This window comes from Lucilia sericata, unplaced genomic scaffold, assembly GCF_015586225.1.
Source record: "Lucilia sericata isolate MDLA Ls3-8-SP2 unplaced genomic scaffold, ASM1558622v1 Contig000285F_arrow, whole genome shotgun sequence".
Lineage (NCBI taxonomy): Eukaryota > Metazoa > Arthropoda > Insecta > Diptera > Calliphoridae > Lucilia > Lucilia sericata.
Genome location: NW_023994310.1, coordinates 155,108 through 172,436, shown reverse-complemented (window position 1 = coordinate 172,436; position 17,329 = coordinate 155,108). Strand labels below are relative to the sequence as shown.

Genomic DNA, 17,329 nt, shown 5'->3' with positions numbered 1-17,329 from the left:
CAGTTCTGAAACAATTCCGTCTCAGTTCGTCAATTCCATTTTATCCCTACTTCAATTCCGTTTTGTTTCCCATTCAAATACATGTCATTCATATTTCAATTCCACACGTTCAGCAATATCCATTTCTGTAAGAGATCTTTAAATAAATTACTTTTTAGATAGTTTTATATATTAATGTGTGTATTTTTATTTTGAAACCTAAATAGATGTTTATAATCATAAATAACAAGCGTTAATATGTAGGTATGTAGTTGTTTAATTAAAAAAATGTCCAATAATTGTTGTTCTTATTAAAATAACATTAAATGAAAGTAATAAAACGAATAACTTGGAGCAAAACAAAACTTTACAAGAGTTGTTCCAGTTCTTGCCAGATTTGCCGCTGCTTTTTGTAATTACAAAACAACATTAAATTTTAGTTCAAATGTAAACTAAATTACACACCTTAGTTAAATGACTTAAACACCAATTATATATTATTAAAAATAATTTTGCAAATTATAAATCGAAACAAAATTAGGGTAAGTGGTGTAAAACAAATAGCAGAAAAAAAGGATTTATAAAGTAATTATAATTAAAAATATAGAAAAAAGTCTTTAATTAGTAACAGCAGAACCACTGCCCAGCGATTTCATTAACTGATAACATTCTTTTAGTTTACGCTTATCACCAACGCGCTCCAAAGTTTTAGCAGCTTCCGCCAACATGCCAGCACGTTCACCGGGCGAACATAACAAAGCAGAGGGTAAATATTTGCAAGCCACATACATGGCAGCGGCTCTTTCACGTTCACCGCCCTCAAAATTATGATTCTTATCTTTGCCACCACAAATAATCGATGAGCGGGCATGTTTGAAATGTAAACTACGATCTAGCAGTTGTTGTGTTGGGCCGGGAGAGGCTCCGGCCATTAAACGGCAAACAGCTTCGTACAAATAAATACGTGACTGGCCGCTCTATAAGTAATCGTATATTAATAAAGATCTTAATAATTCTGTTGCCAAACTTACTGGTATATCCTCGACTATACTTCTTAGAGAATTTAAATCTTTTTGGAATTTTTCCAAAACATCACCGGGCACTTGATAATAACCATCATCATCCATACACATATATTCCGACTCCCATATCTGGGTACGTGTCTCTAGTATCCAATCGCATGTCAGCAATTGGAAAAGCTATTTAACAATTTAAAATGTTAGGTTTTAAGAAAAATATTTTAAATTTTGGTTAGTAGTTTTTTCAAAAACACCTTTTCCAACACGTTGCTTTTAATATTAACAAAGTTTGCATTGCAGAAGTATTGTTTGAATTTTTATTATAACTTACAGACAATGCGACTACAATGCACCTTCGTTTAATATCATTATTTTCTTTTAATGTTCTAGAATCTAGATAAAAGTGATAGGTTTGAAAGGAACTTACCAATTTAATGCCCTTGGTATTTGTTATTTTGTTAACGGTTAAACATTCTTGCAAATAAGCACTTGATTCATCACATATATTCATTAGAGTTTGTTTGTCACGATATTCCAAATCATTGCCATTGAAGCTAAAAGAAAATGTATTGATATCAAAATATCTTCCGCCTAAATTGTTAGTTTAATACAGTTCAGTTCTAGTTCAGTTCCAATTCAGTTCTAGTACTGTTCTAGTTCAGTTCTAGTTCAGTTCTAGTTCAGTTCTAGTTCAGTTCTAGTTCAGTTCTAGTTCAGTTCTAGTTCAGTTCTAGTTCAGTTCTAGTTCAGTTCTAGTTCAGTTCTAGTTCAGTTCTAGTTCTGCTCTAGTTCCAGTTCAGTTCTAGTTCAGTTCTAGTTCAGTTCTAGTTCAGTTCTAGTTCAGTTCTAGTTCAGTTCTAGTTCAGTTCTAGTTCAGTTCTAGTTCAGTTCTAGTTCAGTTCTAGTTCAGTTCTAGTTCAGTTCTAGTTCAGTTCTAGTTCAGTTCTAGTTCAGTTCTAGTTCATTCTAGTTCAGTTCTAGTTCAGTTCTAGTTCAGTTCTATTTCAGTTCTAGTTCAGTTCTAGTTCAGTTCTTGTTCTGTTCTAGTTTTGTTCTAGTTCAGTTCTATTTCAGTTCTAGTTCAGTTCTAGTTCAGTTCTAGTTCAGTTCTAGTTCAATTCTAGTTCAGTTCTATTTCAGTTCTATTTCAGTTCTAGTTCAGTTCTAATTCAGTTCTAGTTCAGTTCTAGTTCAATTCTAGTTCAGTTCTATTTCAGTTCTATTTCAGTTCTAGTTTAGTTCTAGTTTACTTCTAGTTTACTTCTAGTTTAGTTCTAGTTTACTTCTAGTTCAGTTCTAGTTCAATTCTAGTTCAATTCTAGTTCAATTCTAGTTCAATTCTAGTTCAATTCTAGTTCAGTTCTAGTTCAGTTCTAGTTCAGTTCTAGTTCAGTTCTAGTTCAGTTCTAGTTCAGTTCTAGTTAAGTTCTAGTTCAGTTCTAGTTCAGTTCTAGTTCAGTTCTAGTTCAGTTCTACTTCAGTTCTACTTCAGTTCCAGTTCAGTTCTAGTTCAGTTCTAGTTCAGTTCTAGTTCAGTTCTAGTTCAGTTCTAGTTCAGTTCTAGTTCAGTTCTAGTTCAGTTCTAGTTCAGTTCTAGTTCAGTTCTAGTTCAGTTCTAGTTCAGTTCTAGTTCAGTTCTAGTTCAGTTCTAGTTCAGTTCTAGTTCAGTTCTAGTTCAGTTCTAGTTCAGTTCTAGTTCAGTTCTAGTTCAGTTCTAGTTCAGTTCTAGTTCAGTTCTAGTTCAGTTCTAGTTCAGTTCTAGTTCAGTTCTAGTTCAGTTCTAGTTCAGTTCTAGTTCAGTTCTAGTTCAGTTCTAGTTCAGTTCTAGTTCAGTTCTAGTTCAGTTCTAGTTCAGTTCTAGTTCAGTTCTAGTCTAGTTCAGTTCTAGTTCAGTTCTAGTTCAGTTCTAGTTCAGTTCTAGTTCAGTTCTAGTTCAGTTCTAGTTCAGTTCTAGTTCAGTTCTAGTTCAGTTCTAGTTCAGTTCTAGTTCAGTTCTAGTTCAGTTCTAGTTCAGTTCTAGTTCAGTTCTAGTTCAGTTCTAGTTCAGTTCTAGTTCAGTTCTAGTTCAGTTCTAGTTCAGTTCTAGTTCAGTTCTAGTTCAGTTCTAGTTCAGTTCTAGTTCAGTTCTAGTTCAGTTCTAGTTCAGTTCTAGTTCAGTTCTAGTTCAGTTCTAGTTCAGTTCTAGTTCAGTTCTAGTTCAGTTCTAGTTCAGTTCTAGTTCAGTTCTAGTTCAGTTCTAGTTCAGTTCTAGTTCAGTTCTAGTTCAGTTCTAGTTCAGTTCTAGTTCAGTTCTAGTTCAGTTCTAGTTCAGTTCTAGTTCAGTTCTAGTTCAGTTCTAGTTCAGTTCTAGTTCAGTTCTAGTTCAGTTCTAGTTCAGTTCTAGTTCAGTTCTAGTTCAGTTCTAGTTCAGTTCTAGTTCAGTTCTAGTTCAGTTCTAGTTCTAGTCCAGTTCTAGCTCAGTTCTAGTTCAGTTCTAGTTCAGTTCTAGTTCAGTTCTAGTTCAGTTCTAGTTCAGTTCTAGTTCAGTTCTAGTTCAGTTCTAGTTCAGTTCTAGTTCAGTTCAAGTCAGTCCTTTTGCTTTTAAAACTTACCTCATCAATATTGTCTTGGCCTTTAATATGGTATGCAACGCTTTCGGCAACTGATCTCCACTCTCAGCCAATTGTTTGGGTAATATTTTTACAGTTTCCAAAAGATTTTCCGCCAAAGTATCCTCTCCCAATAGCCAGTGTACAGCAATTTCCAAAACACTTGTCCACCATTCTATATTAATATCATTATTCTCCTCTGACAAAGTGTCACGCAATAGTGAAGTATATTTTAAAACATTGCTGACCATAGTACCGGGTGGTGCTGCTGCTGTTGCATTAGAATCTGTCGTCGTTTTATTTTTGCCACCTTGTGATTTATGACTGCCCGAACCCAAAAGACATTGTATGGCTTTTGTTAGTAAATGTTCACGATAATGTTGAACCACATATGACATGGGATCCGCGGGATTGCTGAGCGTGGCAAATAGTGTATTTGTATTGGGATTTTCTTTTTCATTTTCCACAAAATCAAAATTGTGTGTAATAAAATAACGATAACCATATGAAGTGAATAGCCAGTGGGTATCTTTGGTTTGTTCACGTATTTTGCTATTTTCATTTTTCGCACGACTAATGAAATAACGACCAAAGAATTTCAAATATTTGGGATAACTGCGTTTGACTCTCAAAGCTGAAGTGATAAATATACTGGCCAATTCGTGTGGTGTGAGTAGAGAGGCAGCTACCTCGGTCATATTGATGGCGTAAAGTGACATAACCAAACCATGAGAATCATTTATTTTCGAGGTTAGATGTAATTGATTTAAGCGATTGAAAATTAAAGCCAATTCTCGAGCCGAAGCTAAAGCTTCCTTACGTTGTTCTTCACTACAAAATAGGCCGCCGGCTTTGCGTGACAACATACGACCCAACCAGATGCGATGAAAGAATAAACGTATAAATTGCCAAGTAGTTACCGAAAAGGATTCCAAACGTGTCGAGGGCAAGGAAATGCCAAAGATTTGTAAGCAGCGTAGATACTCATTGTAGGCATTTCGTGAATTTCCCTGAGGGGAAAAATAAATTGATTTTTATTTATATCAAAATTAGAAATTATTATTTCTAGTTCATTTCTAGTTCAGTTCTAGTTCAGGTCTAGTTCAGTTCTAGTTTAGTTCTAGTTTAGTTCTAGTTTAGTTCTAGTTCAGTTCTAGTTCAGTTCTAGTTCAGTTCTAGTTCAGTTCTAGTTCATTCTAGTTTAATTCTAGTTCAGTTCTAGTTCAGTTCTAGTTAAGTTCTAGTTCAGTTCTAGTTCAGTTCTAGTTCAGTTCTAGTTCAGTTCTAGTTCAGTTCTAGTTCAGTTCTAGTTCAGTTCTAGTTCAGTTCTAGTTCAGTTCTAGTTCAGTTCTAGTTCAGTTCTAGTTCAGTTCTAGTTCAGTTCTAGTTCAGTTCTAGTTCAGTTCTAGTTCAGTTCTAGTTCAGTTCTAGTTCAGTTCTAGTTCAGTTCTAGTTCAGTTCTAGTTTAGTTCTAGTTCAGTTCTAGTTCAGTTCTAGTTCAGTTCTAGTTCAGTTCTAGTTCAGTTCTAGTTCAGTTCTAGTTCAGTTCTAGTTCAGTTCTAGTTCAGTTCTAGTTCAGTTCTAGTTCATTTCTAGTTTAATTCTAGTTCAGTTCTAGTTCAGTTCTAGTTCAGTTCTAGTTCAGTTCTAGTTCATTTCTAGTTTAATTCTAGTTCAGTTCTAGTTCAGTTCTAGTTCAGTTCTAGTTCAGTTCTAGTTCAGTTCTAGTTCAGTTCTAGTTCAGTTCTAGTTTAGTTCTAGTTCAGTTCTAGTTCAGTTCTAGTTCAGTTCTAGTTCAGTTCTAGTTCAGTTCTAGTTCATTTCTAGTTTAATTCTAGTTCAGTTCTAGTTCAGTTCTAGTTAAGTTCTAGTTCAGTTCTAGTTCAGTTTTAGTTCAGTTCTAGTTCAGTTCTAGTTCAGTTCTAGTTCAGTTCTAGTTCAGTTCTAGTTCAGTTCTAGTTTAGTTCTAGTTCAGTTCTAGTTCAGTTCTAGTTCAGTTCTAGTTCAGTTCTAGTTCAGTTCTAGTTCAGTTCTAGTTCAGTTCTAGTTCAGTTCTAGTTCATTTCTAGTTTAATTCTAGTTCAGTTCTAGTTCAGTTCTAGTTAAGTTCTAGTTCAGTTCTAGTTCAGTTTTAGTTCAGTTCTAGTTCAGTTCTAGTTCAGTTCTAGTTCAGTTCTAGTTCAGTTCTAGTTCAGTTCTAGTTCAGTTCTAGTTCAGTTCTAGTTCAGTTCTAGTTCAGTTCTAGTTCAGTTCTAGTTCAGTTCACTTCTACTTCTAGTTTAGATCGAGTTCTAAGAGGAATAATTCTTACCGTTGCAAAATAATGTTCGGCCATTTTCTTGTGCTTCCAATACGTATCGCTAGCAGGCGTTTCAGAACCCAACAGAGGATCACCATAAACCAAAACTTTTATCATACACATCAACATTACCAAAATATTCATACTCCATAACATAAGCGAAGATGTGGAAGATTCCCAGCTAAAACCACTGGAAGCTAAAGTGAAAAGGATCGAAAATTAAATAACCATTTATTTCGACATTAATATAACTTACTATCCTCCTCAATGGACAATATTTTACGTTGTCCCACCAAATCTTCATCATCGAATAGATAATTACGGTCCGCATCGTAGCCACCAAGGAAATTTTTAAATGGATTTATAGCGATAATGGCAAACATAAACATACACAAGGCTAGACGAGAATGAGCAGCCATGCCCTGCATAGATTTGGGCAATATATCCAAATCACCATCTTTAATGCTGGACGAAGAGCTAGAGCCATCATAGGGTGAGGGAGGAAGAGAAATATCGGAATGCGGGGGCGATAGTGAAGGATCCGAAACATCACTACGTGGTGGTGTCATTAGAGATTGTTCTTTACCATACATGATCATATCCTCATGATGACCAGTAGAGGGTTTACGTTTCTTCCCCCTACCCGAGGGATGTAGTAGATCTTGTACCTTAGAACCATCACGAGACATTAGTTCACTTTGCAGACGTTGTACTTCCATTTTCAATTCATAGTTTTGACGTTGTAAATCACGTATCTTATCAACAGATTTGCGTAAAACAGCGGATTTATTTAATTTAGCAGCCTCACCAACTACCAAGTTCTTTAGTTCGGTTATTTTGTCATTTATTGAGGTGCGATAACGCCGTTCGATGGCATTATGGGCAGAACGTTTTACTTCCTTGACTTTAGGCGGACCCCGAGAAATGCCAATCTTTGTATTATCCATTGCGGTGTGTGTAGGCGATGACATGGGTGATATAGAGTTGAGGGACGAATTGGAAGCAGCTGGTAAAGGGGTGGTGCTGGTGGTAGTGGAGTTGGCACTTGCTGCCATGGCTGTAACGGGCTCCAAAACAACAGGGATGTGTGAAGTTAAAATAGCCGTACCATTGGCGGTAGTATACATAACAGCGGGATTTGCTTGTATAATAACTTGGGGTTGTTGCTGTTGTGCTGTGGGGTTTTGTTGTGTTGCGGTGCCTGCTGCTGTTTGCTGTTGATGATGTTGAGGAGACGTTGTAGGATTGGTGGTATACTAAAACAGAGTTAAGAAACATTTAGTGAAATTTTGAACTGGATGTACTAGATGTCTTTTCTTACCTTAATGGTGGTTTGTGCCGGCAAAATGTGTTGCTGCTGCTGTTGGGCTTTATCCTGTCCTATACTTTGTACCGTCAAAACTTGCGGCATAGATTGTATTTTCTTATATTGGGTACTGGAGGTGGCTGCTGTCCCATTATTTGTAGAGTTCGAGGAAATTTGTACTTTTTTATCGTTTGCTGTGACATTATTTAATAAATTACTGGTTTGTTGAGGAGCTGCTGCTGCTGTTTGTAAAATGAAAGCATTATTGCTATTAGCGCCAGTTGCATTAGCCGTGGTAGCGTAAAGAATAGAAGGTATTGTTGGCATAGCCGCACTGGTGACTTGGGTTAATGCTATGGTTTGATTATTTATATCCAAATGACTTAATTGTAAAGGAGCCGTAGCAGCAGTATTATTATTTTGCAATATAATATTACCCGCTCCTGTAGTAAGTAGTCCCGTGTCCATGGCTTGTATATGTTGTTGTGGGGTTTGACCTAAATGTTGCCTGTTTAAGATCATGTTATTAGCCAAAGACTTTTGCTGTAAAGGTGCTGCGGTTGGTATCATGGTAGCCGAAGATGAGGGACTAGACATGGGTGGTATGGGACTGAAATTAGAAGCCATTAAAGGATCAGAAGCAATTAAAGGTTTATAGGAGGGTGATTGCATATCTGGTCGTTGTGGTGACAAATGCATGGGTGTTAAGGATTCCGTTTTAATGTGCATTTCTGGTGCCACATGTTCGGACTTGACAGCAGCCTGTGTGCCGTCCATGGGACAATCCAAAGTATTGAGAAGATCATCGGGTAGTTGATCAATGTCATCTAGAAAGTTTTTTAGCATATCTGTAAGGGAAATGTGATTAAAATGTCATAAAATCGTAATTAAGTTTTATTTTTCTTATCATCTATAATTTTATTCTTATCATCCGTCATTATTTTTAGCAAAAACAAAGGCAATAAATTGAAAATTTTCTCACCTGGTGATATCATTTCTTTAATTATGGTTAAAGCATCTTCATCTTTAAATAGATCCAATGAATCCACCATGCCACTGGACATTAGATCCATATCTAATGATGGATCCATATCCATTTTAAATAAAATATATTACTTCGTGTTATTGCGTTGTTAATAAAATTAATGATGATTGGGTTGATTTTCCTTATCAATTTCCTATACAAATGACACACAGCACATTTTTTTATTAACGAATTAGCAAAACAAATAAAAATGTAAATAAATCAAATTACAATAATAAACAATAACAATAAAACCGTTATGCTCTTACTCTTCCCTTCCTTTCTCTATTTCTTTAAAATGCTGACAGTATTGTCAACTGATAACAACCAAAATATGTTAAGAAAAGCTTAACGAATTCTCTTTTGTTTATAATACAAATTAATAAAATTTTCTTTTAAACAAAGGAAACATTTAATAAATACTAAAAAATGTCCTTAATTATTAAAATAATGTAATAATGTGTATTTTTTGTCACTCCTAATATCAATTAATTTACCAAAACAAATCTGCAATATTAAAAACTTTAAGGTATGCAACACTTTTCACTTTTTTGTTGTTTGCTTTTGTTTTTTAACAAAACAAAAAAAACTAATTTTTAAATAAGGAAATTTCCTTATTTTCTTATAATAACTTAATGTTAATAGATAACTATTTAATAATTTATAACAAATTATTTAATTTTCCTATAATTAATTTACTTTTATTACAAACACAACAAAAAACCAAAACAAACAGCTGTGAAAGTAAACGACAGAAGAGAGAGCAGTGAAAAGAGCGGTAATCGAACGAACAACCAATCACAGCACGCTATTTGAATCATACGATGTGACGTCACAACAATTAGTTATTAAGCCGTATTTTGAACAAATAATACAAGGAAAATCTTATAAGAATTTTCCTGTTTTTATTACAAAATTATTAAAAAACACTTAATAAATATATACCTCTTGTTAAATTTATATTCTTTAGCATTAAAACACACATATTTATTAAATTATGACATTTTTTTGTATTGTGTTCTCACGTTTTTTCTTCTTTGTATTTGTATTTTATTTTCTGTTTAATTTTTCCAACAATTAACAATATTTTTTCTTAAATTTTTTTTTAGATTTGTTTAATTTTGTTATAATTATTAAAGACACGTAAAATATTTTTTAATTGCATCAGTTATATTACTTTTTTCTTTCTATTATTGTTAAATTGCTCTTAACACTTGCAAAAAATTATTCTTATTGACATTTTGTCATTATTGTCATTTTCTTGTTCGTGATTAGGGTTCTATAGTTGAAACAAAAAGTCGACTTTTCGACTTTTCGACTTTTTGCATTTAGTTAAAAGTCGACTTTTCGACCTTTCGACTTTTTCCATTTTATGAAAAGTCGATTTTTCGACTTTTCGACCTTTTTCATTTATTTAAAAGTCGACTTTTAGACTTTTCGACTTTTAGTACTTTATAAATGGTCGACTTTTCGACTTTTCGACTTTTTCCGACTTTTCGACTTTTTCCGACTTTTCGACTTTTTTCGACTTTTCGACTTTTTCCGACTTTTTTCGACTTTTCGACTTTTTTCGACTTTTCGACTTTTTTCGACTTTTCGACTTTTTTCGACTTTTTCCGACTTTTTTCAACTTTTCGACTTTTTCCGACTTTTCGACTTTTCGATTTTTTACGACTTTTTGACTATTTTCGACTTATTTCGACTTTTTTTCGACTTATTTCGACTATTTTATACTTTTTTCGAGTTTTTCCTACTATATTAGAGTTTTTGACCTCTTTTCCACTTTTTTAAAATTTTCGACTATTTTCGACTTTTCGACTTTTCGACTTTTTTCGACTTTTTTCGACTTTCTTCGACTTTTTTCGACTTATCGACTTTTTTCGACTTATCGACTTTTTTCGACTTTTCGACTTTTTTCGACTTTCCGACTTTTCGACTTTTTTCGACTTTTATTTACAAAGTCGACTTTTCAACTTTTTTCATAGACGATAGTCGAGTTATCGACTTTTTTGGAACAAAATAGTCGACTTCGACTTTTCGACTTTTTTCGACAAAAAGTCGATTGTTCGATTATTCGAAAGTCGATTTATAGAACCCTATTCGTGATGTGTGTGTTTACTTTGTAAACATAGTGATGCCAGTTGTTTGCATAATTTGCTGTTTTAAAATGTTATATTATTGTTTTTATATAGACTAATTATGAAATGTAAGTTTATATTTATTTTTTTGTTGTGATATTAAAGATTTTTTGTTGTTTTTTGCTTTTTTAATTTGTTTAAGTAAATACGGATTTGTTTATAGTATTTAACATAGTGGCAACATTATTTATAGCGAGTTTATTATAGAGATGGGAGAAATTTGTTTTGACCAATGTAAGTAGAACAGTGTTGCATTTTAAGAGATTGTTATTGCTTAAATGGGGTTTCAAATTATTTAACAAAAAAGAAAACATTATTAAGTTAATTTGAACTATTAATATGTTCATTTAATTATATTGAATAGGTTTTTATTTTTTGGTAAAAAGTGGCAACTTTATAGCAAAGCGGAAGAAGACATTTTATTAACAAAAAGAAATAACAAATCGTTTTCTATGTTTATACAGTTGTCCTCTTCTCTCCCGTTGGAAATTAGCAACAACATGCATGAACGAATTTTTACCATCTCTAGGAAACCATGATTTTCATGTCATTCGAGTAAGATCTGGAAAAGAAACATCATTGCACAGCGGACAAAAAGGATTTGGGAGTGATTTTTTTACCATCCATCACTCGAACTTTAAGAACGGAGTAGTTGAAAGAGTCCCCAAATAAAAAAAAACCTAACATCCAAACACCAAGAAAAACAGAAAAATACTTAAAGAAGCTAACAAAAAATCGGTGAAAAAGGAACTTGTTTAAAAAGTTAAGAAGTGTAAAAAGGAAGAAAAAGTTTACAAGACGATTTTTGTCAGCTTTTTTGGATTAAAGAATTTGTAGTAAAACCAACAAAAGCAAGTAAAAATGGAAGACTCCAAGCTCCAAGAGCAGCAGCAACAACAACAACAACCCCAAGACTCCCCACAAGGTGATGCTGCTCAACAAAAGCAGCCACCGCCTGCTAAAGAAGTTATTGGTATGTTAAAAAGAAAAATATGAACTTAACTAATTAAATTAATGCCAGACCACATGCAAAAATTAACAAATATGATGTGTGTATGTTAAAAATGTGAGCTTTTTTTTGCTGTGTGAAAATTGTGTGCTTAAAATACACTTTTATTGGCCGCCATTTTGTAAAAAAAGTACGGTCATCACCGGTTCTACATACAAAATTTTTGGGCTGTTTTTTGCTTATTTTTTGTGCTAGAAGTGCTACATACATACAGATATGCTAAAGAGCTTATAGACGAAGTATAAAGGGGAAAAACAAAGAATTTTAGAACTCACACACCGGTCTCGACCCAAAAAATAAAAAAAGAACAACACAATACATAAAATGCAAGAATTTTTTCCCTCGCATAAGTTTATTTTTAACAAACTTTAACCCCCCTTTTGTTGCTTCTGCTTTTAACGTCTCCCTTGTCTAATTAATTGTGTGTGTTGGTGTGTGTGTGATTCATAAAAAATTACTCAACCCACTTTTTTACGTTCACATTGTTGTTGTTTTCTTTGTTTTTCCTATTGCATTTGTGTTTTTATCATTCTTTCTTGTCTTCCGTTCACATTTTCTAATTTTGTTGATTATTTTTGGCATTTATATTTGTTGTATTTGCTTTTTAAAAAGGGAGAGTGTTGCCAATACAGAATTAATTATCATTAATAACTATTACGATTACAATAGTAACTGCAATTTTAACTAAAATGTAGCTTATTTTTAGTTTTTTGAAAGTAAACTAGGAGAATTAGTCATAAAAATGATTATAAAATCTAATTTGATTATTAGGAACCAATTTTCAGTTTTTCCTTTAAAAAGTTGTTGAAAAATTGTGGCAACACCGGTTTGTGGTGCTGTTGAAAGTGTGCAAATGATAATGTTTGTAAACAAAACGTTTTAATATTTGAGGTTATAATTTTCTTTTTTTTTTTTTTCCATTACAGCTACTAAAGTAACCGGTACCGTTAAATGGTTCAATGTTAAGAGTGGTTATGGTTTTATTAACCGTGACGACACAAAGGAAGACGTATTCGTCCACCAGAGTGCTATTGTCAAAAATAATCCCAAAAAGGCAGTACGTTCGGTGGGAGACGGTGAAGTAGTAGAATTCGATGTTGTCATTGGCGAAAAGGGCAATGAGGCCGCCAATGTTACTGGTCCTTCGGGAGAGCCAGTACGTGGCAGTCAATTTGCTGCCGATAGACGTCGTAATCTTCCCTGGATGAGAAGAAACCGTCGCAAGCAAGGTGGAGGCGGTGGTGGCAACCAACAACAACAACAGCTACAAGAGGGTCAGGGACAAGCTCAGCAAGGTGGTGACCACCAAGGAGGTCACGATGGTGATCAACAAAACCAACCGCAAAGACAGCAACGCAATTTTAGACGTGGCGGCGGCGGTGGTATGAGAGGAGGTCGCGGCCGACGCTTTAGAAACTACTATCCCCGCAACCAGCCCAGACGTCAAGGTGGCGTTGATGGAGGTATGGGCGGCGATGGTGGCCATGATCAGAACGCTGACTCTAATCAAAGGGGCGGCGATGGTCAAGGTGGCCCAGCCATGCGTCGCGGTGGTCCACCCAGACGTTTCTTCCGTCGCAATTTCAATAATCGCGGTGGCGGCGGTCCCCGTGGACCACCACGTAATGACGGTAAGTTTTCGAATGATTATTAATAAAAGTTCTACGGTATTTGTTTATTTTTATAAAACAAATATATAAGTTTTAGTTTTAAGTTCTTTTGTTTTAGTACATTCAATTGAAATTTTAACGAGTTTTAGCATATTTTGTTTAAAATTTAATTATTTTTATTAGTTATTTATTTAAAAAAATGTTTTAAATCTCGTTTTAAGAAGAACAAATTTGATTTTGAAAGACATTGGCTTTAAAATAGTTAAAAAGTGTTCTAACCTTAAAAAATTTATAATTTTCAATTGAATAACTAATTAACTTAAGAAACAAAACAATTATTTTAATATTAAAAAAAACAAAAATTTATGTAAGAAAAATTAATAAATATTTAGCTACATTTCTCATAATGCATGAAAATAAACAAAATGTCTATAATTTTTCGGGAAGGGATAACATAGGGAAAGCTTTCGGACGCTATTAGCCTTAAAAAATAACTAATAGATTTATAAAATACAAAGTAAATTTATTGACTATTTAAAGGACTACTTAGTAAATTAAATTTTACTGCCCTAATATAAAGGAACTTAGCAAAATTTTGTATAAAAATCAAGAAAATAGTTTTAATTTTATTATTTAAAATGTATAATAATTTATTTATTAATATTACTCCCCCTTTATTATTTACTTTAGGTAATGGACAACAAGGTCCTCCACGTAACAATCGTCCAAGACGTAATACCAACAATAGAAAACCCAACAATAATGCTGGAGGACAAAATCAACAACAGCAACAGGTAAACTAAAAGAAAAAACAGCAAATAACACCTAAAAAAAACAAATAATGTACTAAAAATGTAATAACAAACAACCATCAACCAAGTAAAAATACAGCAGCAGTCTTGTTTCAATTATTTTCGTTTAATCAAACATCTACTTATTTTTATAAATTTTCTTCAAAAAACAAGACTCAAGCATCAATTTTTTGTTTACTTTTAACCTAAATATTGAATAATTAACATTTATCAAAACAACCAAACAATCCGACACTTTAATTAATATTTACTACTCAACTAATAAATAATAACAATAATAATCATTAATTAAACAAAGACAAGAAAAAGAAAATTAAAAAAAAAAACATTTATTGTAAAATGACTGCAAAAAAATACAAGAAACAAAAAAGAAAAAAAAACTCAAATCAAATAACATCATTAAAGAATAAAATTCATTTTGAAAACCAACCTAAAATAAGTTTTTAATCATTACTAATAAATTAACAAATTATATATTTTCATCATAAACAAATTAAAATTCATATTTTTTGTGGGGTATTTCAAGTATTAAGATGTGAGGCTTTATTCTATTGTCCATTCTATTGTCAAGGTTTATTTATAGCCTTTCCGACGGTAAGAAATACAGTCTTGCCTATATTATATTCTTGACTATGGACTGGTCTATAGTCTTGACTTAGTCTGGTCTATAGTTTTGACTATAGTCTTGACTATAGTCTGTTCTATAGTCATACTATAGTCTGGTCTATAGTCAAGACTATAGACTGGTGAATGTCTTGACTATATTCTGGTCTATAGTCTTGACTATAGTCTGGTCTATGGTCTTGACTATAGTCTGGTCTTATAGTCTTGACTAGAGTCTGGTCTTATAGTCTTGATTATAGTCTGTTCTATAGTCTTGACTATAGTCTGGTCTTATAGTCTTGACTATAGTCTGGTCTTATAGTCTTGATTATAGTCTGTTCTATAGTCTTCATTAAAGTCTGGTCTATAGCCTTGACTATTGTCTGATCCATTGCCTTGATTGTAGTCTGGTATATATTCTTGACTATATTCTGGTCTTTAGTCTTGACTATGGTCTATAGTCTGGACTATAGCCTGGTCTATAGTCTGGTCTATAGACTTGACTATAGTCTGGTCTATAGTCTTTACTATAGTGTGGTCTATAGTCTTGACTGTAGTCTGGTCTATATTCTATAGATTGATCTATGTCTTGACTATATTCTGGTCTATAGTCTTGACTATAGTCTGGTCTATGGTCTTGACTATAGTCTGGTCTATAGTCTTGACTATAGTCTGGTCTTATAGTCTTGATTATAGTCTGTTCTATAGTCTTCATTATAGTCTGGTCTATAGTCTTGACTATAGTCTGGTCTTATAGTCTTGACTATAGTCTGGTCTTATAGTCTTGACTATAGTCTGGTCTTATAGTCTTGATTATAGTCTGTTCTATAGTCTTCATTATAGTCTGGTCTATAGCCTTTACTATAGTCTGGTCCATTGCCTTGATTGTAGTCTGGTATATATTCTTGACTATATTTTGGTCTTTAGTCTTGACTATGGTCTATAGTCTGGACTATAGACTGGTCTATAGTCTTGTCTATAGACTTGACTATAGTCTGGTCTATAGTCTTTACTATAGTCTGGTTTATAGTCTGGTCTATATTCTTGATTAAAGTGTGGACTAAATTTTTGTCAATAATCAGGTCTTTAGTCTGATCTATTCTTTAGACTCGACAATAGTCTATGGAAAAGTGATTGGTTCTTTGGAGATTTTTGGGAACCAATTGCTGATACATTAACATGTTAATGCTTTATATTAGGGCTTCTCATAAGCATTATCCTAGTTTCTATTTTATTTATGTTGTTTTTAACATTTCCTTTTATCCCATAACTCCCTATTTTTTTTTTTAATAACATTTAGAAATTTTTATTTTATTATAATTTTGTTTATAAATTTATTTAAATTTTCCCTTTTTTATTTCATTTTTTATGTTTATTTTCAAAATTTTACAACTTTACCACAAACACACCTCTCCCAATCCAACATTTATTCCATTTAAAAACAACAACAAACATTAAAAACAAATTTAAAACTCTTATGAGTAGAATGTTGGCCAGGAAGTTAAAAATACCACTACAGAAAGCAGCGCTTAAATAAAAGCCTAACATGCAGCAACAGCAGCCTCTAATTGTGGTAACCAGGTAATAACATTTAGTGGTGGTACAGACAACAACAACAACAACAACAGCTACCAACAATTTAAAATAAAAATAACACTTAAGCCAACAATTTCATATTATTTTTTCTTAAAAAAAAAAACATCTTTAAAAATTACCTTAATTTGTTTATTTAAAACCCTAAGACAACAACAAACACACAACTCCCTTTATTTTTGTATTTGTGCTTATATTATATTTAAGTGTTTTAATTAATTTAAACAAAATTCATTAAGCTTTTCTTTCTCGAATCACTTATTTTGTTTTTTTTTCTTCTTCTACATTTAAACTATAAAAGTATTATTATTATTTTTGTAATATATTTTAAAATATATAGCAACTTTTTAAATATACTTTTATTTTTTAAATTTATATATAAAAAAAAATAAAATTTGTTAATATATACATTTTTATATTTAATAATTTATATATTTAAACAAAGTTTGGTTTAATGAATTTTTTTTCTTAATCTTTGAGACACTTCTTTATAACACCAGCATATAACAACCAACATTATTGTTTTATACACAAATTACTAAAAAAAAATTATTTAACATCATTATTTTTTTTTATTTGGAAAATTTTTGAAAACCTTACTTGAATCATAATCGTAAAAGTTTAATAAACCAAACAAAATTTTCATTTGTTTTCTAAATTTTCCTTATATTTTTTAGAATTTTTTCTTTTTTTTTTTTTTCAAAAAAAAACTTTTATATTGTATTTTTTTATATTTAACATTATAAATATTATAATTTTTTTTTATTAGATATTTTGCTTGTTAAATGTAAAATTTAGACCACATTTTTTTATATTTTTTGTTTGTATACCAAATAACATTTATTATTTTTTTTATAAATTAAACAAACACCTTACAAAACAACAACAACATACATCTGTCTGTACAACTCTAGATATACAATTAAAAATACTACAAAGAAGAAAACAAAAATACAACAAACAAATATTTAAATAAAATTTTTGAAAAAAAAAAAATATTTATGAGTTTTATTTTTTATTAAAAATTCGTTTTTTGGGTTTAAAGCAGTGTTGCTCAAACACATACTACCATAGACTACCATAGTTTTATTTGTGTTGGTAAAGCAGCAGAGAACAGAATTCAATTCAAAATAAAAGTATACTAATAAAATGACTATAAACTATAAAGCAAATGCTAACTGTCAAATATTTATTATGGATTTTGACAGCCAGCGTATATCAAAGTCTATATATAAAAAACTATCAACTGTTCTCTCATGTTCTCCTATATTAATTCGGCTTTCTCAAAATTTTGTTGTTGTATTTCTGTGTGTATTTTAAAAGCGTCGCGTACAGACCTTACTTCGACA

General features: G+C 32.1%; 2 protein-coding genes across 2 annotated transcripts; one reads left to right on the top strand and one right to left on the bottom strand.

Annotated features, from left to right (window-relative positions):
- Positions 1–244: 244 nt before the first annotated feature.
- LOC119603242 (sterol regulatory element-binding protein 1) lies at positions 245–9,458 on the bottom strand. Its single transcript, XM_037955219.1, has 9 exons — positions 9,161–9,458; positions 8,174–8,369; positions 7,207–8,039; positions 6,142–7,141; positions 5,898–6,082; positions 3,590–4,596; positions 1,426–1,552; positions 1,011–1,178; positions 245–956 (listed from the first exon to the last, which is right to left on the bottom strand). The coding sequence occupies exons 2-9, from the start codon at positions 8,286–8,288 to the stop codon at positions 597–599; spliced, it is 3,795 nt and encodes a 1,264-aa protein (XP_037811147.1). The 5' UTR covers positions 8,289–8,369; positions 9,161–9,458; the 3' UTR covers positions 245–596.
- A 1,426-nt stretch (positions 9,459–10,884) lies between these two features.
- Positions 10,885–16,972, top strand: LOC119603247 (Y-box factor homolog). The gene is made up of 4 exons (XM_037955225.1): positions 10,885–11,326; positions 12,289–12,993; positions 13,663–13,766; positions 15,873–16,972. Exons 1-4 carry the CDS (start codon positions 11,215–11,217, stop codon positions 15,918–15,920), a joined length of 969 nt encoding a protein of 322 aa, XP_037811153.1. The 5' UTR covers positions 10,885–11,214; the 3' UTR covers positions 15,921–16,972.
- Positions 16,973–17,329: the final 357 nt, after the last annotated feature.

Coding starts and splice junctions, on each gene's coding strand:
- LOC119603247 (XM_037955225.1), top strand. CDS start 11,215: ATGGAAGACTCCAAGCTCCAAGAGCAGCAGCAACAACAACAACAACCC. Junction 11,327..12,288: donor GCCTGCTAAAGAAGTTATTG/GTATGTTAAAAA, acceptor TTTCCATTACAG/CTACTAAAGTAACCGGTACC. Junction 13,767..15,872: donor AAAATCAACAACAGCAACAG/GTAAACTAAAAG, acceptor TCTTATGAGTAG/AATGTTGGCCAGGAAGTTAA.
- LOC119603242 (XM_037955219.1), bottom strand. CDS start 8,288: ATGGATATGGATCCATCATTAGATATGGATCTAATGTCCAGTGGCATG. Junction 6,083..6,141: donor ATTGTCCATTGAGGAGGATA/GTAAGTTATATT, acceptor TTTTCACTTTAG/CTTCCAGTGGTTTTAGCTGG. Junction 4,597..5,897: donor CCGAACATTATTTTGCAACG/GTAAGAATTATT, acceptor TTTTCCCCTCAG/GGAAATTCACGAAATGCCTA.